The sequence below is a fragment of the Tenebrio molitor genome, chromosome 3 (assembly GCF_963966145.1).
Source record: "Tenebrio molitor chromosome 3, icTenMoli1.1, whole genome shotgun sequence".
Classification (NCBI taxonomy): domain Eukaryota; kingdom Metazoa; phylum Arthropoda; class Insecta; order Coleoptera; family Tenebrionidae; genus Tenebrio; species Tenebrio molitor.
The window spans coordinates 4,906,916-4,931,752 of record NC_091048.1 but is presented as its reverse complement, the minus strand read 5'-3'; the positions used below and the strand labels follow the sequence as shown (position 1 = coordinate 4,931,752).

The 24,837-nt window shown below is 34.9% G+C and overlaps 1 protein-coding gene and 2 long non-coding RNA genes across 3 annotated transcripts in view; 1 reads left to right on the top strand and 2 right to left on the bottom strand.

Annotated features, from left to right (window-relative positions):
- The window catches only part of LOC138125606 (uncharacterized), a 196,000-nt gene extending 173,936 nt beyond the window's left edge, over positions 1–22,064 (top strand). Inside the window, exon 2 of the mRNA XM_069041036.1 lies at positions 19,714–22,064. Within this exon, the coding sequence (XP_068897137.1) occupies positions 19,920–20,999 (1,080 nt within the window). The 5' untranslated portion in view covers positions 19,714–19,919 and the 3' untranslated portion in view covers positions 21,000–22,064. The remainder of the gene's footprint in view (positions 1–19,713) is intronic.
- LOC138125609 (uncharacterized) lies at positions 18,692–19,503 on the bottom strand. The gene is made up of 2 exons (XR_011157494.1): positions 19,276–19,503; positions 18,692–19,207 (listed from the first exon to the last, which is right to left on the bottom strand). It is a non-coding gene; the product is annotated as an uncharacterized lncRNA (long non-coding RNA).
- A 131-nt stretch (positions 22,065–22,195) lies between the features above and the next one.
- LOC138125610 (uncharacterized) lies at positions 22,196–23,007 on the bottom strand. The gene is made up of 2 exons (XR_011157495.1): positions 22,780–23,007; positions 22,196–22,711 (listed from the first exon to the last, which is right to left on the bottom strand). It is a non-coding gene; the product is annotated as an uncharacterized lncRNA (long non-coding RNA).
- Positions 23,008–24,837: the final 1,830 nt, after the last annotated feature.

The following is a 24,837-nucleotide window of genomic DNA, read 5'->3' as shown; positions in this document are numbered from 1 at the left end:
CCATCCCTTAGTTCCCAGTCTAGCCGCTAATACCTTCCCATTTGGCGCGCTGTCGTGGCGGTACCGGGAATTAAAAATTTTAAATTTTAAACTGGGTCACTACAACGTTTAATACAAAATTTGATTCTTTGTTCCACTTTACGTTGATAATCTCTATTCTTAAGCAAGTGACAGTCATTTATGTTGTTTGTGTTTTGTTCAGGCAGATCTGTTACTATTCCCATGTAAAACGCTAACAAAAAAATTTGAAACTTGATTTGTTCTATCACATAAATAAATTGATGAATAGGCGTTATCATTACAAAAGCCAACACAAAGAACGTTGATCTGTAAAACCAGTTCAGTAGAACTCCATATTTGGGAAACCATTTTGAGAATAACATAAAGGCGAAAAAAACTTCATCGTCGTTTTTCACTGGAATGAAATGAAACAATGCCGCCAGAAATGTTAAAATCATATTAAATAGGAGGAGAGCTGAAATGTATTTAGAATCTTGTTGAATTTTTTGATTAATTTCTTTTCCTGCACTGTCCGAAGCCCAAGGTTTAAATTCTTGCAGAATCTGTTCGGCCATATCACCATCGAGAAGAACAGTGATAATGTTTAAAATGGCCTAAATCAGAATATCTGGTTATGTGTTGTTTACAATTTTTATAATTTACATAAAATATTCCAGAAAGGACTGGAGCAAATTTAATAGAATCCTTAAAATCGAGCATGCATAAGTGAAAGTAAATTTGTATAGTCGATATTATCACCTGGAATAACAAACAAAGTAAAAGTAGAATTTTAGTTGATTTTAATTTCAGAATGTCAAGAACGAGAAGTTTTATAAGCCACAGTGAATCGACTGAAAATTATGTGTAAATAAGATGTACATTAACTTGTAGCGCTTTTACCTTTAAATGATTTTTTTTTGATGAACCGCATTGTAAAAATATATATTCACAGTACAGAAGATAAGCTGTTAAAAGAAGAAAAATATTAGAAAAGCTCAATTTGTTCTTAAAATTTCGAGTTATAAATATCGCGTTAAAAAAGTATCATTATTAAGTGACGACTTTGCTTTTAGGTGAACGAATTAAACGAAAGTATTAAAAATAAATTGAAATGGTAGTATGTAATAGTAAATCAACGACTTAGATCCTACATGAACCACAAAATGAAACTAAAAATGTGCAAATGTGTCTTCACCATTGGAAAGTATAATGATGAAATTGTGTCAGTAATAAAATAAACTTTGTTATCACCAGAGCTGCAAATCTACAATGAAACCGGCAATTTCAGGTATGTTTCTGGGCGAACTAGGCATTCACACTCGTATAAGCAATATTCTTCCATAGACATACAGTAATAATACTATCCCACCTCCACCCGGTGGCACGGCAATTTTGCCGGAGTACATACACTATTACGGATAATACTGTCAAGTAATAGTGCAGTGCTTATCAGCATAATTACCGGCGTCTCGCCTCCACATTTTGACTTTTTTGTGTTTTATGTTCTGTGTCAATGTTAAGGAATTTCCTCACGATCTGATATGAGTATAATAATATACCTTTTTGAATTTCAACCACCAATGTGTTGTCTAAGTCCAAAATTTTAAAATTTTTAAAAAGAGATTGCGGTACTATTCCTGTTGCTGAAATTATAAATGGTAAAATCGAAATTTTTTCTAAACACCAAAGATTTCTCATAGCAACGGAGAGTTCTAAATATTTATTAATTTTTGTATTATATGTCTGTGTTATATTGTGTGAATTTGGAACAGCTATATCTAAAAGATATGCTTGCTTTTGTTGTTTATTTAAAATAATAATGTCTGGTCTGTAATGCTGAATGTGAATGTCAGTTAAAAATGTGCGATCAAAATATAATTTGTAATTGTCATTTTCTAAAAAACTTTCTGGTTTATAAATGTAATGTGGTTGTGTATCCTTTAATAAATTGAATTTAACTGCTAAATTCATGTGTATAATTTTTGCGAATGTATCATGACGTTTTTTATATTCGCTTTGAGCCAAAACGGTGCAAGAAGAAATGATGTGTTCAATTGTTTCCCCTTCAGTTCCGCAAATCCTACATTTATCAATGATCGATTGTAAACCGCATATGTGTTTTTTATAATTTCTTGTATTTATAACACGATCTTGTATTGCAAATATAAAACCCTCAGTCTCAGGATGAATATTTGATTTTTTAAGCCATGCATGAGAAGCTTGAATATTAATTTCTGGCTGTTCTAGCTTTTTAAAATATCTCCCATGTAAAGACTTTTGTTTTATATTTGCTATAGTGTCAGGTATATTTGGCTCAACAATTTCTGAAATTATATTATCACTTAAATTTAAAGGTGTGTAACCTTTATCCGCTGAAACCAAAGCATTAAAAGAAGTGTTATCACGAGCTCTATTGAGAAAATAATTTTTTAGTGAAGCAATTTGATTGTGTTGTAGAATTTCTAGATTTGAAAAACCCCTACCACCATTTTCGCGTGGTAAATTAAATCTTTCAATAGCAGATTTGGGGTGATGTCTACAAAATTTTGTAAAGAGAACTCTAGTTTGAATATTTATATTCTGTAAATTAGTTTTGGACCATTTTATAACACCAAAAGAATAGGTCAACAATGGAACAGCATATGTATTAATATTAAATTATTACCGTTTAATTTTGATTTTAAAATAGATTTAATTCTTAAATAAAATTGTTTTTCTAAATTTTAATTATGACTAATAAGTTATTCCTTCTTAATATCATTCCACCGAAATATATAAAGAATTCCATCTGTGTCTAACAGAATAACATGTTTTTCGACGATGAGAGTCTAATGACTCAAGGAAGCGGAAAAATCTATAAAATTTCTTAATCCTCAAGAACAGCTACGATTTTGATAGATTTTTTTTTAATGATTGTTTTTATAGATCATTTGAACATTTTGGTTGGGGCACATAAATATTTATATTGTTTAAACAATAATTATATGTATAATTTATGGAATATATTTTTTTATTATGTCATTAGAAAAAGCTTTAAATTACGAGTAGGTATGTATATGAAAATTTTCCAGAATTTTTTATAAACAAATAATTATGAATAGGATTTTTTTAAATTATACATGCAGGTGTCCCAAAAATGGCGTACTAACGGTGCACTACGGTGTAGAGGAGATTACCGTAAATGTCAGACAAATGTTAAAAAAATTCTATTGGACTTATTTGCTGATTTGGCGGTCTTTGAAAGTGGCACTTAACACGTCAATTATTTTGAAATACATGTATGAAATTGTCATGACAGCTATAATCGTATCTACATAATATCACAAAGTACAAGATTAGTCACTACTAATATTTAATCCTGCATAATAGAGAATTTAGAAGCTTTGGAAATCGAAAAAAATGTTTTAACTACGGTAACATTGCAAGGTAATGATGTACGAATATATCTTTGTTTACATTGTATTACCGTTAATAATAATAATAAAAAAAATAATTGATTTTTTTATTATTTTTATTATTTTATTTTTATTAAATTTTTTTATAATAAAAATAATTGATTTTTTTGTCGGAAACATTTTTTTCATGTACATTTAAGCATCCTCGATAAGGTAGTAAATAGTTTGTACGCCAATTTTGGGACTGTATAAGCATGATATAGGACTAATACAGGTGTTTTTTAAATGCTAGTACAAAAAAAGACCGGTAATAGGTGACGATGAGTAGAACTCATTCACAAAAAAATTGACCATGCAAGAAAAATTCACATTGAGTTTCATAATCTTGAAGTTAAACATAATCGCGATATAATCAAAAAATTAATTGATTGTACCTACACTTTTTTTATCTTTTCAAAACCTTGCTTTAGGAGGACACGATGAAAGTGAATTATCATTAAATAAAGGCAACTTCAAAGAATTAATCTCTTTTTGAGTAAATATGATTCCAATTAAAAAAAAATTCTAGATAATATTCGTAACTCGGTATTTTCTGGAAGTTCAAAAACCATACAAAACGAAATTTTAGAGTAAATTACCGCAATTCTAAATAACGAAATAGAGAAACAAATTTCAAATGCTCCATTTTTCTCGTGGCAAATCGATGAGACCACAGATACAGGGTTTTTCAGAACTGGCGGGCTAAAATAATACGGTGAATTCATCATCTTCTGGGAATAATAGGAAAAATGTTCAAAAAAATCTATTTTAAATAGTGATTAGGAAAGAAGCAATTTAAACTGACCAATCCTGTTGTTGATGTTAAGTTACCTATAAATTAGTTTTCCTGCTTTATTTGTAACTATGGGCGCATTTCAAATGATGCATATGCATTGTGGGGTATCCGCATTGTTTGTGCAATGACGGACGTTTTCAGGTTATAATATTTGACATAAAAACTTTTGACCACATAAACGACAGTTTATTTAAGAGAGTAACAAAAGACACTAAACATAATACTCCTGAGCAGCAACTGCGGCACTCTCATCACACTGTCCATATAAGACAAGCATAAAAAATATTCTGAAAAAGTAAACATGAAGCGTTTTTAATGACTTTTGTAATTGTCAGAAATAATTTATTATGACAGAATATTCAATTATTATGTCTTTGCAACAATCAAATTTGTTTCGATAGTTACTAATATAATTTTTTAAGGTAATTTACTCGCGATTGGTCAATTAAAAACGTTCTTATTTTAAAATCCAATGAGGATGGATTTTTTAAAATATTTTTACTGTTATTCCCAGAAAATGATGATTTCACCCTATTATTTTGGTCCGCCAGTTTTGAGAGACCCTGTAGAAACTGTTGCTCACAGTTATCGATTATTTTTCGATATGTCATCAACGGTTGGATTGTACATAGAAAGATTTCTTGCTTTCTACGACGTAAATCTAGATCGAAACGCTGAAGAAATCTCAACAGAATCCTTTCAAAAATTTGAGTATGCACACCAAAATTGAGTCAATCGCTCCTCAAGCTCTCTTTACACAATGCTACGCCTATGTTTTAAATCTAGTTTTGAGTAAATCTTGCAATTCTATTAAGAATAGTAGAATATTTTTCTCTAATTTGTCAGGATTGCATCTTTTTTTTCTAATTGTTATAAAGTCATAATTTTTTGGCCAAGTAGAGTTTTATCCATCAATTCTGCCTCCCCTATTTACGGATTCACGAGCAGCAGCCATTGGTTCCAATGTATTATGGGTTGCATTTTCTATTCCGCCGGGCTCATTATCACCCGTGAAATACCTTGTATAATAATCTTTGCTTGTTGAAACTTATGTCAGAATAAACACAACTTACCAAAAAACAATGGAAAGTACAGTATATAAATAAAACAATTCCATTGAGGACAAAGAGAGGAATCCATTTTCGATTTTTTTTTACTCCTGCAGCAACATTAACGGCTGTTGAAATATTTACCTTATTATCTCCACATGTCTTTTAACACAAAATTTAATTATGGGGCATTTCTGTGAAAGGAGCTCGCTAGAGATGCCGGAAGCCGACCAGCGTGATATTACTCAATAGTAATACGTATAAAAAAAAAACAGAATGTGTCGTAAAGACGCACGATAGAAGTGAAACTTCTGTATTACAGGGAAATATTGTAATTATTCATCAATCACTTTTAAATAGCATATTCACAACAAAATTGTATATTAATGGAGAAAATAAATTATAAACAACGATAACACTAAACACAAAAAGTTTCTTAGTGACACTACTTTTAGTTACACAAAGACTCATTTATGGTACCAAAGTAGAAAAACATTTATAATAATCCCTTACAAACTGCTGAGGACCAAAGCTAGATTGCGGAATTATGGCATAATTAATAAGCGGAGAGGAAAATATTTACGTAAAAAAAATAGTTTATCGCTATTAGTTGATAACAATATAAATGAGATAAGAAAAATGAACTTGAATGAGTTGTTGGATAGTGAAAACAATTAATTTAAAAGTACGTTTTTTTAAAGGAAGTTCTTAATCTTTAGCTATCACTAGGAATATCATAAAACGTAAATAAGTAAATGTTAAATTTGAAAAATTGCCTAAACAATTTTGACTGTGACTTACGTGGCTCTACACTTCGATGAATTCATAAAATGGATATCTATTCTCTCAGATAAAAAGAACTTAATAATCACATTAGCCGTATTTAACGTCTTATTTATCATTCTATTTGATATTTCGTACAAGTCTACTTATTTATTACTGTTGTTTGAGGATATTGATTCTATTTCTCTTTGTCTCAACTTAACAAAAATAAAATCAAAGTAGGCTACGAACAAAAATAAATCAACAGTTTTCTTCACAGTTTGGTAAATGACTTTTCATAAGGAGAGGCGGTCGGCTGCTTGGAGGGGAAACTGTTTTTTTATCAAAAGAAATATTCAACAGCTTGTATATAGATCCTGGAGAGAATTAATTTAATATAATGTTGAAATTAAAATTAATTAATTCTGTACCCGATGTATACCGAAGCTGTTAACGAAAGATTAGTTGCTCATTTGAAAGATTTTATTATTTTAGTACTTTAGCAGAAAAATTATAGCAGGAATCTTTAAATATCTCTAGGGACGAGTAAGAGAAGTGTATGAAATTTTTCGGTATTTATTTATTATTTCGCGGTATTTCTATTGCTGTTATTCGAAATTGAAATTTTAATTCCCGGTACCGCCACGAAAGCGCGCCAAATGTGAAAGTACTAGCGGCTAGACTAGGAACTAAGGGATAGGGTTGGTAATCCTGGGGAGTTGGCAACTCTGGGGGAGCAATCTGGTAATTTCGAAAATTAGTAGCCGCTTGCGTCCGTTTTGTTTTGCTTTCACTAACATTTTCTAACGGCACTCGACCAGCCAGCGATTATTGTATTCGTTATTTATGTTGCTTACCGATATTTGTGCCATTTAAAGCGTTTTTATTTTATAGTTATTTAACTTTGCGCTTTGTTCTCTTATATTTGCTCATTGTTTAATGTTGCGCTTTGTTTCGCGTCGTTAGCGGGGGCGGACCTAAGTCTTCGCTTACGCGGATGTTTTCGTGAAGCTTCCGTCGAGGTTATAGAGACTTCGGGGTTTGTCGGGAAACGGTTGGTTGGGGACGGCGGACCAAGATCTTTGCGGATGCGGTCTAGGAATGCTAATCGTACGACCCCGGGACGCTGTGTCATTCTTGCTTGGTCGGTGAAATAGTCTGACGTTCATTAATACCCCGAATATCTAGAAACGTCTCTTGATCTCAAGATGATTCAGATTATTCTTCTGAGTCCCCTCGTGGCCGAGAGTTTGCTACCTCCAGCTCTAAGCTCCCGTCGGCGTACCTTGACCGCGCAGTTCCGGGTTAAACATAGTTTTGTCATTAATCGAGTGCAACATATGAGTAATACTTGGGATACGGTTTTTGAAGAGGGTTTTTCATCCACCCCTGTCTGTAATAACTACATTATAATTTGTTTACTTGTTTTGCAAGCTTTAACCTGTCATTTTATCTGTCATGTACCGGTTTTTCTGTTGTTTTAAGTGTTGCTGCATTCATCTTGTCGTTTACCTTTGTAATGTACTCAACTAGTTAATTTCTTGTACTCCGTTAAACTTAATTTCTGTCCTTTGTATTCGTTTCAATTTTTTTCATCGAAGTTATTACAGGCATTTTTAATAAAAGATATTTTGCGTCCCTCACATGTATGTTTTATTTGCGGTACTCTTCCAATTGGAACCCTCATCGTTTGCATTCCGAACCTTTTCCGCCAAAAGAAAAACACAACGTAGGGCTCCTCCGCGTCGATGACGATCACGACCACGTTTGTTACCGTTTGGCGCAGGTTCAAATATTTAGCGGAAAAAGTAATGTATTCAGATCATTACAGCTGTAATTATAAAAAAATCCTTCTACTTTCCAAATTAATACTTAAAATTTTTTAAAGAGTTTTGAAATTGTACAACTAAAGCATTCTTACACCAAATGTAATATTTTAGCTAACCTTGTTGAGGTGCTCTGCCAATTTATTTGTTTTTGCATAAAGAATTTTTTAGGACTTGCTTTTATTCTTACAGATCCCAGTCGCAATCCCAATGGCCTTAATGGCACGGGTTCGGGAGTGATGTCGTTGGCGACATAGTTTATTGCCACCGAGATGGTAGGTTTCTTCAGGGACTGGACCGAAGTGGGGGTCTTGTCTCAAATTTAAGACAAGCCGATTTTTTTTCTAATTTGTTAAATTTTCAAAAAATTTTGGAAATTTTGGGCCAAGAGTCAAGAAGTGTTCAGCAAGGTCGAATGCTGACGTTGACCTTCAACATGGTAATGCTCTTGAGCCCAAACTGAGCAACAAGGGGTACATAGCACACCTTTTGTGATGTGTAGGTTTCTAGAATATTCTGTACTAAAATCTACTGATATCTTTTTCTGTTACAACCAACGGATTTAAAAAATGCTTTCGCTATACTAAATACTAAAAATGGTTTTTACTTCAGAACATAAAATATTCATCATTGAATGTTACTTTCGTAATGATGTTCTCATTAACTGCTGTTGCCTGTTTGGCCGAGTTTCGGCAAAAATTTTCAAATTTAAATTGAAACGGGTATATGCAACCAGAAATACTTCCATGCATTCCAGACATCTGTCGCGTTACGGCCAAAATGTCAAAGCTTTGATCTAAATAATTGTTGATCGCACCGTCTCCGGCAAATTCCTCGAATGCAGTTGCTCGAAATCAAATGCTCGAAATCAATTGCTCGAAAATGAAATTGCTCGATTGTAACTTTTCTCGAAATACAGGTTCCTCGAACTGCAATTTCTCGAAAATGTTGTGCTCGAATTTATATGGTCGAAAATGTGTAATTGGAGTGTAATTAGTAATTATTAGTAATTACGGACTAGTTGTAATAATGACATTAATGCCTTCAAAATATTCCTGTAAAAAAAATTCTCGATTCTGTTATAATGCACTTACTACCTTATATCCCAATTGCATATTGCATAAACTTATTGTTTTATAAAAAAAAAAAACTGTTGCGGCCTTGGAGAAAATAATGGAATATCAAATGCCTGCACCCGAAGATCTGTAACGGCCTTACCGCCTTACCGCAATTACAAATCCCACATCATAAATAAAACCAGTCTTCAGATTTTTAATATCGTTTGATTTAAAATCTAATTCATATTTTTCTTCGGTAATTTCGTTTATAAATTTTAGAAATGAATTCTCTTATCAGTGTAAAAATCAGAAGTCAAAATTTTTGTGTAAAACAGTTTTTTTTTTTTAAATTCATTAAATGCAATAGGGATGTGGCCTTTGTAATAACAATCACCGCATTATCCTGTGTATGATAATTACTTTCGAGCAAAGTCATATTCGAGCAATTGACTCTCGAGCAGCTGATTTCGAGCAATTCGTCTTCGAGCAATTTACCTAGATTCTGATCGCACGGTACAACTTTTACAGGAAGTAGGTGCTACATACTTATGATGTGACTGGTAAAGAAAATCCACCTGTAACTTTCATAACAGTACTATTATTACTATTAATTACAATTACCATGTTAACAAAAATTAATCCTAGAACTGATTACTTTTGTGCTTAATAAAACTTACTTAATATAGGTTTTTTTCTCAGACAGTTGTAGATAAAGTATAGTAGGTATTCGACTCGCGTGTTGGCTATTACCCATTCAGATGATTACATCACTCGCTAGCGCTCGTGGTGCAATCATTACACAATCATTAATTAATACACTATTATTAAATTATACAACTGGATTAGGTATACTAGGTCATTTTATGTGATACTATTTAATGTTAAATTCTGCATACCTATACAACACTATGCTTATATGTACTTATAAAAAATACTTATTTTAAACCACATTTTGCTCACTGGAGGTGATGCTAAAAGGTGAGCATGACCGTTGAGTGAATACTTAAAACTAGATAAATACGTTTCGCATACCTTGCTATCCTCTAAACCTCATAGAATCATAAAACAGGTATACCAAAGGCATAAAAATGGGAACTCTTGGATCAATCAAGACATTATTGTAAAAATGTCTAATTTAAAACAAAATTACTCAATATCATCGATAAAACTACACAGCAAACTCAACGTATAATAATACAGGGTTATTATAAATGATTGTTCCATTGCAGTTGGCCTTGAAAACCCACACAAATTTTGGATGGGCCGCCAGCCTCGCAACGTTAGACAAACTAGTAGACAGATTTCCACTACCGCCAGTATCGCCACCTATCGACGATACTAGTCTCACTCATGTTATGTTATGAGGCTTATGGGACAATCATTTATAATAACCCTGTACCAATATACAGAGTGACTGATGAAAAACCTTTGATGGTGTATCTTGCTTATTTTTTATACGATTTGAATAAATGTTACATCAAATGAAATAATTTTGAAAACACTTCAATACCAACTAAACAAAGAAAAATTCTTGCTTCCAGTTTTTGACAGATGAACATCAACTTCTTTTTTTCAGATAGCACTGTACATTTTTTTAAATTTAGTATTGCAGAGATTTGTTTTCTGAATATAAAAATGCAAAGAACTATACTCATCCATTAAACAAAAGTCAAGAAATTAAAGAGTAAATGGATAAAAAATGACCAAAATAAACAAGAGAAAAGTTTGTTCTAAATGTTCGAAATGACTAAGTAAGCTATGAATATTTGTCATTTGTCAAAACAGTGTGATAATAATAATAATAATAATTATTATTATGTTGTTGTGGAAGGAAATTTCCAAAGACGTGTTAACGTGTGCTGTAGCGTGCACTCATTAATGTTGTATTTTTAAATCATTGAAATTATTTCGGTGATCGATGAATGGATACTCACGGCCCTATTCGATGGCCCACCATATCCCCAGATTTGAATCCATTGGATTTTTTTTATATTCATTCGAAACTTTCGAGGCAATGTTTATTTGACCCCACCGGGTACCCAAGAAGAGTCAAGAAGGAGAATGGTGAAAGTCTGTTAGGAAATACCCCCAAATTTTTTACTGAATGCAAAGATGGGCATTTTTAGAAGGTGTCGACAATGTCTGGAACACCATTGCGCAACTAGAATAGATTTTGTATTGTTTACAAATTTGATTACTTGATTTTTGATTTTAATTTTTTTTAATTAAAATAAATTTTTTGTTCTTTCTTTTAATGTAGGGATATTTAGAAAAAAAAAAATTGAAAAAAAAAGTTGGCTATCGTCTGTCAACAAATAAATGCAAAAAATATCGAATAGGATAATAGTGAAGTGTTTTTTGAACTATTTCATTTGATGTGTCATTTATTAAAATCGGATAAAGAATAAGTAAGATACAGCGTCAAAGGTTTTTCGTCAGTCACCCTGTATTTCTGAATTATTACATATTACAACAAATTATAATAATCCAGCAAAAATTATTTTAAGCGATGAAGTTTATTCTGTAAAATGAAGCCAGATGTTGAATACTCTTATGAAAATGGAGGCAAGACATCGAGGCGCCATTTGTTTATGATTACCGATACTTCAATTAAATATTGGTGAATTACTCCTTTTTTTTAAAGCACTATTAATGTACATGTTATATAATCATTCGTTGTATGATTTTTTTTCATTTTATAATAGCTCGATGTGTAATGATAATGAAACATAATATAGTTTGTCCAGTGAGAGATTGGTTGACATAAAAATCACTAAATTCTACGTAGAGAAAAGTAGTACCTAACACACGTAAAATTTTAAATACATACGTATATCCTTCAAGCAGTAACATTCTTCTCTGTAATTATGCTCTAATTTAATGCGTTTTAGTGCATTTTGTAGTGCTGGGTTAATTTAGTACAATTTAAAATCTCTCAAACTGTCGCTGGACGAAGTATATCACAATGGGTTTTATTCTGCAATTGTTTTGAATTGTAAAAAGAAGCATAGAAAGGAATAAATGAGCTTCACAATCTGTAAAAATAAATTTCCTTTTTGTAACCAACAAAGTTTTGCGAATTACCTGAATTCCCAAATCATAGTTAATGCTAACATTTTCAGTGAATACTATTTGGTACGGATTTTTGAAGTTCAACACCATTATCATAAAAATGTTTAAGTTCTTTTTGTTTAAACTGCACCATCTTGTTTGTGTAGTTATTTGCGGCAATAGATCAGACTAACAACAGATACGTTTCACAAAGAAACACCATTAGAATGTTAACTTACTTCATTCTCTATCGACTGTCCCAAAAATATTGTAGCACAAAACAAAATAATCGAAACGAGACCCATAGGAACAAGACGAAAATATCTGTCAGTCATATCTACATTGCTCTTAAAGTATGAAGATTGGACAATTTGCATATTTAAAAACAATTTGCTTACGACAAGATAGAAGAATATGCAGCTTATAAAGAAAAATACTACGGTTATTGAAAACAGAGGTATCCATTTGCGAACTACGTTCAAACCATAATTTCCACCGCTACAAATAAATTATTTCATAAAATGAAATTGATGTTATTTACTAACACTCACTGTAGTAATTCAACATGACGTTTAATACAAAATTTGATTCTTTGTTCCACTTTACGTTGATAATCTGAATTCTTGAGCAAGTCACAGTCATTTATGTTGTTTGTGTTTTGTTCAGGCAGATCTGTTACTATTCCCATGTAAAACGCTAACAAAAAAATTTGAAACTTGATTTGTTCTATCAAATAAATAAATTGATGAATAGGCGTTATCATTACAAAAGCCAACACAAAGAACGTTGATCTGTAAAACCAGTTCAGTAGAACTCCATATTTGGGAAACCATTTTGAGAATAACATAAAGGCGAAAAAAACTTCATCGTCGTTTTTCACTGGAATGAAATGAAACAATGCCGCCAGAAATGTTAAAATCATATTAAATAGGAGGAGAGCTGAAATGTATTTAGAATCTTGTTGAATTTTTTGATTAATTTCTTTTCCTGCACTGTCCGAAGCCCAAAGTTTAAATTCTTGCAGAATCTGTTCGGGCATATCACCATCGAGAAGAACAGTGATAATGTTTAAAATGGCCTAAATCAGAATATCTGGTTATGTGTTGTTTACAATTTTTATAATTTACATAAAATATTCCAAAAAGGCCTGGAGCGAATTTAATAGAATCCTCAAAATGCAGTATGCATAAGTGAAAGTAAATTTGTATAATCGATATTATCACGTGGAACGACAAACAAAGTAAGAGTAGAATTTTAGTTGATTTTAATTTCAGAATGTCAAGAACGAGAAGTTTTACAAGCCGCAATGAATCGACTGAAAGTTATGTGTAAATAAGATGTACATTACCTTGTAACACTTTTACCTTTTAATGATTTTGTTTCGATGAACCGCATTGTAAAAATATATATTCACAATACAGAAGATAAGCTGTTAAAAAAAGAAAAATATTAGAAAAGCTCAATTTGTTCTTAAAATTTCGAGTTACAAATATCGCGTTAAAAAAGTATCATTATTAAGTGACGACTTTGCTTTTAGGTGAACGAATTAAACGAAAGTATTAAAAATAAATTGAAACAGTAGTAATAGTAAATCAACGACTTGGATCCTACATGAACCACAAAATGAAACTAAAAATGTGCAAATGCGTCTTCACCATTGGAAAGTACAATAACGAAATTTTGTCAGTGATTAAATAAAATTTGTTATCACCAAAACTGCAAATGACAAAGAAACTGGCAATTTCAGGTATACTTCTGGACGAACTAGACATTCACACTCGTATAAAGCAGTATTCTTCCATAGACATACAGTAATTGTGACTAATAAGTTATTCCTTCTTAATATCATTCCACCGAAATGTATATAAAGAATTCCATGTGTGTCTTAAAGAATAACAAATTTTTCAACGATGAGTGTCTAATGATAATTATCGCTCATGAAAAGCGGGTCATAGCCATTATACGGAAATAGAATACAATATTGATATGATATATTTCTACGTTGTTGGATTATCCTGGTCTTCGCTTTTCCTCGGATAATATTTTGGCGAAAAAATACGAAACAAAATATTTTGAGAAAAGAAATATTTTTAAATCCTACGTTGTGTTGTGTAACATATTTTTATTTAATTAAACTAATCGTGTATGGTGGCGTTTGCTGCCAAAAAAAGTTGTAAATCAATGAGTGCATTTAGTAAAGGACTTTTGGTGGACCTTTGATTAAAGTTTAAATAAATAATTTACGAACATGAACAGCATTAAAACAATTATTATTTGCGATGCGAATAATGTGATCCGGTTGAGATTTGAATTGTGTCCCCTGTTAAATTGATCCCTCGGGAATACTCATGAAAATTCTTGGTCAAGCCTTGAATAATATAGGGAATCATAAAAAGGAATGTATCATCAGACTTATGAGGGACTCTTTTCATGTGTCAGCTGTTTTGTCAAAGATCCATAATCCCATTAATGAGTGGCTGCATTGCGTCGAACCACAGCAACTTGAGAGCGATGAACACCGGAGGAGCTTCCCCGACTACGAGAGCTCCAAGAAACGAATAATGAATGAAAATGTTTTAAAACTAAACTAAACAAAAATGAATAGGGAATTTTTTATATTTACAGTTTAAAATTTGTAATGAAATGTGTTAGAAATATCTGTATATGCACATTAAATGTAACGTGTCAAGTACTGTCACATTTCAAATTTATCTAGTGTTTAGGAATACGTGGGAGGATTGGGGCAATTATTTTGCTTTCCAAGAAAAATTGTGGAATTCCCTATTCATTTTTTCCTAGTTTATTTTAGAAGAGGTCGTCTTGGCGAGAACGCGCCTCCCCAATCATTACATGCAAAAAGATCACATACTAGGCGGTCATGAATTTAAAACAAATTGAGTGAAAGATTTTAAAGTCGAATCTCGAAGAAAACAATTTACATTTACTTTACTGCAAGAAAAGAATTAATAATGGTAAGGAATTTAAGAACCAAGTTAAAGAATTAGAAAAATAATTAATCTTACTTGATTTGTTACTTCTAAGAATTGTTCTACATTTGTTTAAATTTCCCAAAACTTTTCTAATTAGTTTGAAATCTTCATTGGCTCTTTCTGGCTGTTACAATTTTGTTTTTACGAAATTAATTGATGTTACCATAATTTTTTTTCTGATTTCGACCAACTCCTTTTCTACTTTGTTTTGTTACTTTTCCGACTACCCGTGCAAATGCCTATTTTGGTATTTTATACGCTTTGTTTATAATTAGCAATCATTGCCCTTTGTCCACACACTTGACAAAAATTTGAGAATGATAAATGAAATATAAATAAAACATGAAATTCCTCAATTCAATTATTTCTTGATTATAATTGAAATTTCCAAAAATGTCGAACCTGTGTTTTATTGTAACGTTTTACCGCATGCTCATTTCTTATCCTTCTACCTTGTTCAATACAATTTCAAATACAGTTTGTCTGCTGCATCACCACCTTTAAAAGGATTATTGTGCCGACAAATACATTGAGGAACAGAAAAATGTACAACCAAGAAAAATTGCCCCCCTAACAAATGGTTGTTAAGGAAGTTTCGTTAATGTTAATCTTGAGAACCACCCTTAACACCTTCACGCAAGGCAAGTTTTACTCACTACCTTCACGATGTAGCCCTTTTTGCAATGCACATCTTAAATCGTCCCATTGTCCATTGCTTGTTGGTCCTGATCAACTAGCACTACCATGGCTGGTATAAGCTCATAACCCTTGTCCTTGGGTTCTCCCTTGACCTATTTCACCGGACTTGCAGTTATGTTAGGAACACGCGGATCCAGCGTTTTCAAAAATGAGCCCGAAGTCATTCAATTAATTGCCATCTGGAGACGCGTCATTGGTAGATCGGTAAGGTCGTCCTCAGGTAAAGACGCCAATGGCTCTCTTGTTAGAAAGTGGCCGTGTGTAAGGGCTCGAGGTCATTAGACCAGATAATTTCCAATGACTTTTTTAAATGCTGCTTTACTGCTTTTATATTAATTCCCATGTGTAGTGCTAATTTTAAAATTATACTTCTTTCGTCTTTCTTTACCTGAATATTAATTTTAGGCAATTTGCCGTTTTCTGTTGGTACATCTATCTACGTAACCAAGACACTTGGGCAAGCGCCATCTATTCACTAAATTGGAAACTATTGGGTCATAAGTTAAAATGCTAATGTTCGTTTCAAAAAATATTGTAGGTACAAACTTCCATGCGCGAAGACCTATTCGGCACATTCGCGCAAATGAAGCACTCGCCCCTTCGTCGCTTGTGCCTCAAATAATGCGCTCGTGTGCGAATAATGTCTTCTGGCACTCGGTTCGTAAATAACTATTTTCAAATTGGATATCCATAAAGTTCGCAACAAATTCAAATATCGCTAGGCTATCTGTCAGGAAGTTGGTGAAGCCTGTTTTGAGATTTTGAGTAGGTGAAATATTTTTATTTATTTTCAAATTTCCAAATTTAAATTGAAGCGGGTATATGCAAGTAGAAATTCTTCCAAGCATTCCAGGTATCTGTCGACATACGGCCAAAATTTCAAAGCTACAACTATTACAGGAAATACTACTTATGATATGACTGGTAAAGAAAATCCACCTGCAACTTTCATAACAGTACTATTATTACTATTAATTACTATGTTAACAAAAATTAATCCTAGAACTGATTACTATTGTGTTTAATAAAACTTACTTAATATAGTTTTTTTCTCTGACAATTGTAGGTAAAGTATAGTATTCGACTCGCGCTCGTGGTGCAATCATTAGTCATTACACACTCATTAAATAATATTATTATTAAATTATTCACTAGTGCATGTTGTGGGATACTATTATTAAATTCTGCGTATACAGTTGCGGAATTAAAATTTCGGGCACTATTTTTCTGTCACTTCAACAAAATCTTTGTAAAGCTCCTTCTACTGTCATCATGACTGACATTCAAAAATTAAACTTTTCTGTGTCAGTCACCCAATCAATTTTGAATTTTGAGATTTCAGTTAGTTGCACTGAGTGTAATTAAATCATCGCTTTAATATGTTGCCTACCTGTTATTATGCCACAAATGACAATTTTTGAATGCCAAAAAGACAAAAACATGACAAGAGTAAAAAATAAGGTTATTAACGTAAAGGTTGTTTTAGAGTTTATGTCATGACATTGACAATACTGCCCGAAATTTTAATTCCACAACTGTACATAACATCACTATAGGTACTTAAAAAATACTTATTTTAAACTATGTTTACCTCACTTGAGGTGGTGGTAGAATGTGAGCAAGATCATTGAGTGAAAGCCTAAAACTAGATAAAAAAGTTTCGTATACCTTGCTAATCTCTAAACATCATAGAATCCAAAGACATAAAAAATACATTAGATATAATAAGTGCTCTCAAATTGCAAATTGTATTAGCGATTAGTGTCACATAAAATTTCGTTTTTAAATCTTTGCCTTGTTGTCAATGAAGTCATTAATTTGGTTAATAATAATTTACCCATTTGAATATACATATTAATAATGTTCTTTAACGAAAACTGCGCTACAAATATGTACGTTTCATCTCAATGAAAATTTTAGATTATTGTTCCTAATGCGTTGAATTATTTAAAAAAATTAGCAAACTGGCAGCAGTGTTCGGTTCAATTATAACCTAAAATGGATTTATTATGTCAAATTACAATACTGCGAACTAAAATGTTAGATTTTCATAGATAGTCCGAATTTGAAACAATCGTGAATGCTGTATATCAATATCACCAATAAAACTACACAACGTTTAATAATATATCTGAATCGCTACTTAAAACAATGGTCTATTACTAAATCATTTAACTTCACATTCACGTTGTAGTGACCCAGTTTAAAATTTAAATTTAAATTTCCGGTACCGCCACAACAGCGCGCCAAATGTGAAGGTACTAGCGGCTAGACTAGGAACTACGAGCGGAAATATAGCGGGGGATGAAACGGGCTCGCGCGGGCGGTTGAAGGGGGTAGGTCACTTTTGTTTGGTTTTTCGAAACGAACAGACCTTGCGAAGAGCGATCCAATATTCCAAAAATCTGTAAGTTACATCTGAACCGATTACACTACCGTCCGAGTACATATTTGTGTCTCGTGAAGAATCCGGCGTTTTTTTTATTCACCTGGGTAGTTTATCCCACTTTCGTTGCCTGTTTTTTTGTGTTTTGTTTTTTTTTGTTTCGGGACCAGGACCACGTGGTAAGGGTATGTTGTAGATTTCATTTTGTTGCATGCTGTTTCTTTAAGAAGCGCCCATTTGTTAATTTTAAGCGTTATCCCTAAGTTTTCTCCCGGGAGGTTCATTTTTTTTGTAATCTTATAATTTCGGAAATTCGGAGCCGTCGTCCGTACCGCGAGCGTCCATTTTGTTTCTTTCACTAACATTTTATTTTAACGGCACTCGACCCGCCATCTTTTTGTTTAACATTACCAGCGATTATTGTATTCATGATTTATGTTGTTTACTGATATTTGAGCCATTTAATGTGGTTCTATTTTATCGTTATTTAACTTCACGTTTTGTTCTCTTTTATTTCCTCATTGTTTAATGTTGTGGTTTGTTGTTTTTGCTTATGTTATCCTTGTTTAATGTTGCGTTTTGTTTTGTTTATTTGATCATTGTTTAATGTTGCGCTTTTTTGTGTTGAATTTTCGCATCGTTTAATGTTACGCGTTGTTCGATTGAATTAAACTCGGGTTTTCTTTATGTTGTTGTTAAGCACCGCTAGGTTTCGGAAGAGTTAAAGTAAAATGTTGTAAGTGCGCCACAATGGGAGTTAGGTTTCAATCAGGAAGTCGTGGGGTTGTCTAGTAAATTCCTGGGGAGGCCACGGTTAAGTTACGACCGTTAGCGGAGGCGGACCTAAGTCCTGCTCGATGCGGCTCTGGGATGCTGACGTGAAACCTCCGTCGCGGTTCTAGAGATCTTAGGTTTTTGTCGGTAAACGGTTGGTTGGGGAAGGTGGAGCAAGCTCTGCTCGAAGCGGCTTGGGAAGCTCATCGTACAACCCCGAGGCGCTTTGTCACTATTTCTTGGTCGGTGAAATAGCCCGACGTTCATTACTAACCTGAGTATCTAGAAACGTCGCTGGTCTCAAGCCGATTCAGATTATTCTTCTGAGTCGCCTCGCGGCCGAAAGTTTGTTACCTCCAGCTCTAAGTTCCCGTCGGCGTACCTTGACCGCGTAGTTCCGAGTTAAACATTGTTTTTGTAATTAATCGAATTGTAAAATATGAGTAATACCTGGGATACGGTTTTTGAAGAGGGTTTTTCATCCGTCCCTGTCTGTAATAACTGCCTTATAATTTGTTTACTTGTTTTGCAAGCTTTAAACTGTCATTTTGTCTGTCATGTGCCCGTTTTTCTGTTATTTTAAATATTGTTGCATTCATCTTGCCGTTTATCTTTGTGATGTACTCAACTAGTTAATTTCTTGTACTTCGTTAAACTTAATTTCTGTCATTTGTATTCGTCCCAACTTCTTTTTCATCAAAGTTATTACAGACATTTTTAATAAAAGGTATTTTGCGTCCCTCACATGGGTGTTTTTATTTGCGGCACTCTTCCGACTGGAACCCTCACCGTTTGCATTCCGAACCTTTTCCGCCAAAAGAAAATCACAACGTAGGGCTCCTCCGATTCGACGATGATCACGACCACATTTGTTACCGTTTTGCGCAGGTTCAAATATTTGGCGGAAAAAGTAATGTATTCAAATCATTACAGAATTGGTGCCGTGACCAGGATGCAAATTGCGTGAGATCCTTGTGAAGAGAGCCGAGTTTACGTTTAGTTTCTTTGTTTGTCTGTTTTGTGCTTGTCCATGTACTCACCTCGCAGGGGGCGCAGATTCCCCTTGTGTGTGTTTTTGTTCTAGAAGGACCACGATGGAAGCCGGACGTAGACGCGGAAGAGGAAGGGTGCTTAGACCCAGGGGTAGGGCCCCAGCTACCCCGCGGAACCGTGCACGACCACGAGAGGATGACACCACGATAGCGCTGTTACGCCAACAGCAGGAAATCATGGCGCAGATGGTGGAGCAACAACGACGCACGAACACGGTGATCGAGCTACTTGCGACGAGACTCGTCCAGGTACCAGAGGCAGAAGCCCGTGCCCCTACACCACCGCCGATTGGGGTCCGACCTCCGACACCAGCCCCACCAGGACATGAGGTACCTGAGCCACCGGGGGACCGTGTCGTGCCACCGCGTACTCCCGACCGAGCACCGGACCCGGAAGCCCAGCCAGAAGTCGCGGATTGGCGTCGAATTGCACTTGCGATGGCCACCAGCGCAGCGAAAGCTGCTGGACGACGTCCAACTTTTGCAGGTTTGGACACGGAGAACCCGGCCGAATTCCTGGAGGAGTATGAGCGGTACTCCACGGACGCCCAGGTACCCCCGGAGAAGAAGTTGTCGGAGGCAATCCGATGTCTCCGCCAAACAGCGGCCCGTTGGGCAAAGTTCCACCAAGGTAAGTGGCGAAGCTTTCAGGAATTTAGCGTCGAATTTTTAGCTACCTACTGGTCGGCGGGTCGACAACTGGCGGTTCGAGCGCGGGTTTTAAGCCAGCGCTACAACATGGCCAAAGGAGACTCGATGGTGGACTTCTTCATGGAGCAGGCCACCCAGTTGCGCACACTGACACAGCCCATTCCGGAGTGTGTAATGGTGGAGGATCTGATGCGCCTCTTTCCGGAGAACATCTCGCTGCTGTTCAAGTCGGAAAAGCCACGCGGCGAGAGGTCAATCCAAGAGGCCCTGGATTTCCTGGAGCGCCAGTCTGTGCTACATCCTCCAAAACGTCCACGAACGGAGTTTGCTTCACCAAACCGAACGTGGGAGGCACCACATCGGGCAGGACCGACACCACAAGCGCCACCACAAAGGATGGTTGCGTCTGCCGCCATCGGAGAGACGGAAGGAGCGTTCAACCCATTCTCGGTGCCACCTCCAGGTCACTAGTGGGGTAACGATGGCAGAGCGGGAACGTGAGGTGTCCCCCCTAATTTTTCCAGCGATGAGAGAAAAAGAAATAGGGTAACTATAACATTGCCAACCTAAAGTTCTACCATAGAGGAACATGAGGCTGCCTTAAATGTTTTTTTTTTCATGTACCACGGACCTCGGGGGCGTCGTCAAGAATTGTTACCCCCCTGCAGCCGGCCAAAACGACACCGACACCAACGCGACTACCCACCACAACACGACAACCAGCCATAGCAACACTTTAACGTCCAAACAAATTGTAAACTGTGCCACCGTTTTAAAGCGTCTTCAGTCACTTCCACATTTTTTTCGTTCCGAAGAAGCTTGGGGGCGTGTGTAGTGACCCAGTTTAAAATTTAAATTTAAATTTCCGGTACCGCCACAACAGCGCGCCAAATGTGAAGGTACTAGCGGCTAGACTAGGAACTACGAGCGGAAATATAGCGGGGGATGAAACGGGCTCGCGCGGGCGGTTGAAGGGGGTAGGTCACTTTTGTTTGGTTTTTCGAAACGAACAGACCTTGCGAAGAGCGATCCAATATTCCAAAAATCTGTAAGTTACATCTGAACCGATTACACTACCGTCCGAGTACATATTTGTGTCTCGTGAAGAATCCGGCGTTTTTTTTATTCACCTGGGTAATTTATCCCACTTTCGTTGCCTGTTTTTTTGTGTTTTGTTTTTTTTTGTTTCGGGACCAGGACCACGTGGTAAGGGTATGTTGTAGATTTCATTTTGTTGCATGCTGTTTCTTTAAGAAGCGCCCATTTGTTAATTTTAAGCGTTATCCCTAAGTTTTCTCCCGGGAGGTTCATTTTTTTTGTAATCTTATAATTTCGGAAATTCGGAGCCGTCGTCCGTACCGCGAGCGTCCATTTTGTTTCTTTCACTAACATTTTATTTTAACGGCACTCGACCCGCCATCTTTTTGTTTAACATTACCAGCGATTATTGTATTCATGATTTATGTTGTTTACTGATATTTGAGCCATTTAATGTGGTTCTATTTTATCGTTATTTAACTTCACGTTTTGTTCTCTTTTATTTCCTCATTGTTTAATGTTGTGGTTTGTTGTTTTTGCTTATGTTATCCTTGTTTAATGTTGCGTTTTGTTTTGTTTATTTGATCATTGTTTAATGTTGCGCTTTTTTGTGTTGAATTTTCGCATCGTTTAATGTTACGCGTTGTTCGATTGAATTAAACTCGGGTTTTCTTTATGTTGTTGTTAAGCACCGCTAGGTTTCGGAAGAGTTAAAGTAAAATGTTGTAAGTGCGCCACAATGGGAGTTAGGTTTCAATCAGGAAGTCGTGGGGTTGTCTAGTAAATTCCTGGGGAGGCCACGGTTAAGTTACGACCGTTAGCGGAGGCGGACCTAAGTCCTGCTCGATGCGGCTCTGGGATGCTGACGTGAAACCTCCGTCGCGGTTCTAGAGATCTTAGGTTTTTGTCGGTAAACGGTTGGTTGGGGAAGGTGGAGCAAGCTCTGCTCGAAGCGGCTTGGGAAGCTCATCGTACAACCCCGAGGCGCTTTGTCACTATTTCTTGGTCGGTGAAATAGCCCGACGTTCATTACTAACCTGAGTATCTAGAAACGTCGCTGGTCTCAAGCCGATTCAGATTATTCTTCTGAGTCGCCTCGCGGCCGAAAGTTTGTTACCTCCAGCTCTAAGTTCCCGTCGGCGTACCTTGACCGCGTAGTTCCGAGTTAAACATTGTTTTTGTAATTAATCGAATTGTAAAATATGAGTAATACCTGGGATACGGTTTTTGAAGAGGGTTTTTCATCCGTCCCTGTCTGTAATAACTGCCTTATAATTTGTTTACTTGTTTTGCAAGCTTTAAACTGTCATTTTGTCTGTCATGTGCCCGTTTTTCTGTTATTTTAAATATTGTTGCATTCATCTTGCCGTTTATCTTTGTGATGTACTCAACTAGTTAATTTCTTGTACTTCGTTAAACTTAATTTCTGTCATTTGTATTCGTCCCAACTTCTTTTTCATCAAAGTTATTACAGACATTTTTAATAAAAGGTATTTTGCGTCCCTCACATGGGTGTTTTTATTTGCGGCACTCTTCCGACTGGAACCCTCACCGTTTGCATTCCGAACCTTTTCCGCCAAAAGAAAATCACAACGTAGGGCTCCTCCGATTCGACGATGATCACGACCACATTTGTTACCGTTTTGCGCAGGTTCAAATATTTGGCGGAAAAAGTAATGTATTCAAATCATTACAACGTTCACGTTGTTTTGACATAATGGGAGGCCATGACTTATTTTTTTAACATTGGACACACTGTTTGATTTCCTTCATTAAAGTGCCTGAGTGCAGACCGATCAAAATGAACAACATGTTGCTGAATTTCCCGCGATGTCTAAGTATTCTTCTATTGCAAACTAATAAAAGTGACAAAAATGCACTACAATTGACGCTATTTATAACCTCAAACTTAGAAAAACATAACCTAATTCAACAGACAGCTTTACTACCAAATGAAATACAAAATTTCCATGGCCTCCCAATATGCCAAAACAAAATGAATGCATTTTAGATATATTTCAATCTACAATTACTATCGCGAACAAATAATTCTGGTCGTCAATGTCATTTCAAAATTTGGTTAGATTGTCACAAACTAAAAAATTTCCTTGCCTGATTATGCCCACGACAACCAAGTGTCAAAAAATTAATTAATCAACGTCAAAGCATGATTTTGGCAACCAGTTTTTTTTGCTCGCGACAGTACAATTAATTGTAAACATTATTTTAAGCGATGAAATTTATTCTGTAAAATTAAGCCAGATGTTGCAGCTATTTATTTTATAATACATATAATCATGTGATAGTGATATACGAGTAAATACATACAGGGTGTTTCTGAAATACGTGTGTTAATTTTAACCAGTCAAAGAACTCGTCAATTTATGAAACTTTTCTCTATAACATTTTGTAAAATTCGTAAAAGTATTCCAAGATTTTTTGCCCCACAATTTTTACCAAACGAGTCGTTTTGTGTGATTAACTAGTTTCTATTTTTTGTAACCATGAGAATCTAAATTTTTATTATTAATTTTTTTCTATAACAGTGGAACTTTTTAACAAAGCTCTGTTTCTATCACAACAGAAAATTTTCACCCTTACCCATAGGCGGGTATACACTTTGATGGTTAATTTTTTCCAAATTTTAAATCAATTTGTAGTGCTTTTTCGTAAAAATGTAATAGAGGAAAGTTCCACGATTTGGCGCGTTCTTCCACTGGTTAAAATTAACACACGTATTTCAGAAACACCTGTATAAAAGAAAGTTTATGCAGGTAATAGAGTTTTATATTCTCTTTTAAATTTCCGCGGACTGTAATAATATGCAAATAAAAACTTTACAGAAACCTGTTGCACACAATTTAATTTTAACGCAAGAAATTTGTCATCTGTACGAGAAAACACAGTACAGAATAAACCAGTTTAACAATCTGAAACGCCATTTAGTCAAACAAATGTATAAACAGAACAATACCAACCTTAACTCCCAACGCGTAATTAATAATAAGATTATCTGAAAATTTAAGACTGAATGGTGTTTTGCCCACTATTGATATGATCGCAAATAAATTTAAATTTTTTCGATTCAGACTGGTCCACCGTATTTCTGTATTAATTCGAAGTAACAGGTCTGACTGCAACCAAATAAGTTGATATCTATCTTGAAAAAAATAACCGATGTACCTCGTTTTCCACTGACTGTCCTACAAATATTAACGAACAAAATGTGGTCAGACCGACAATACAAATTGCACCAACTCTGTAATATCTT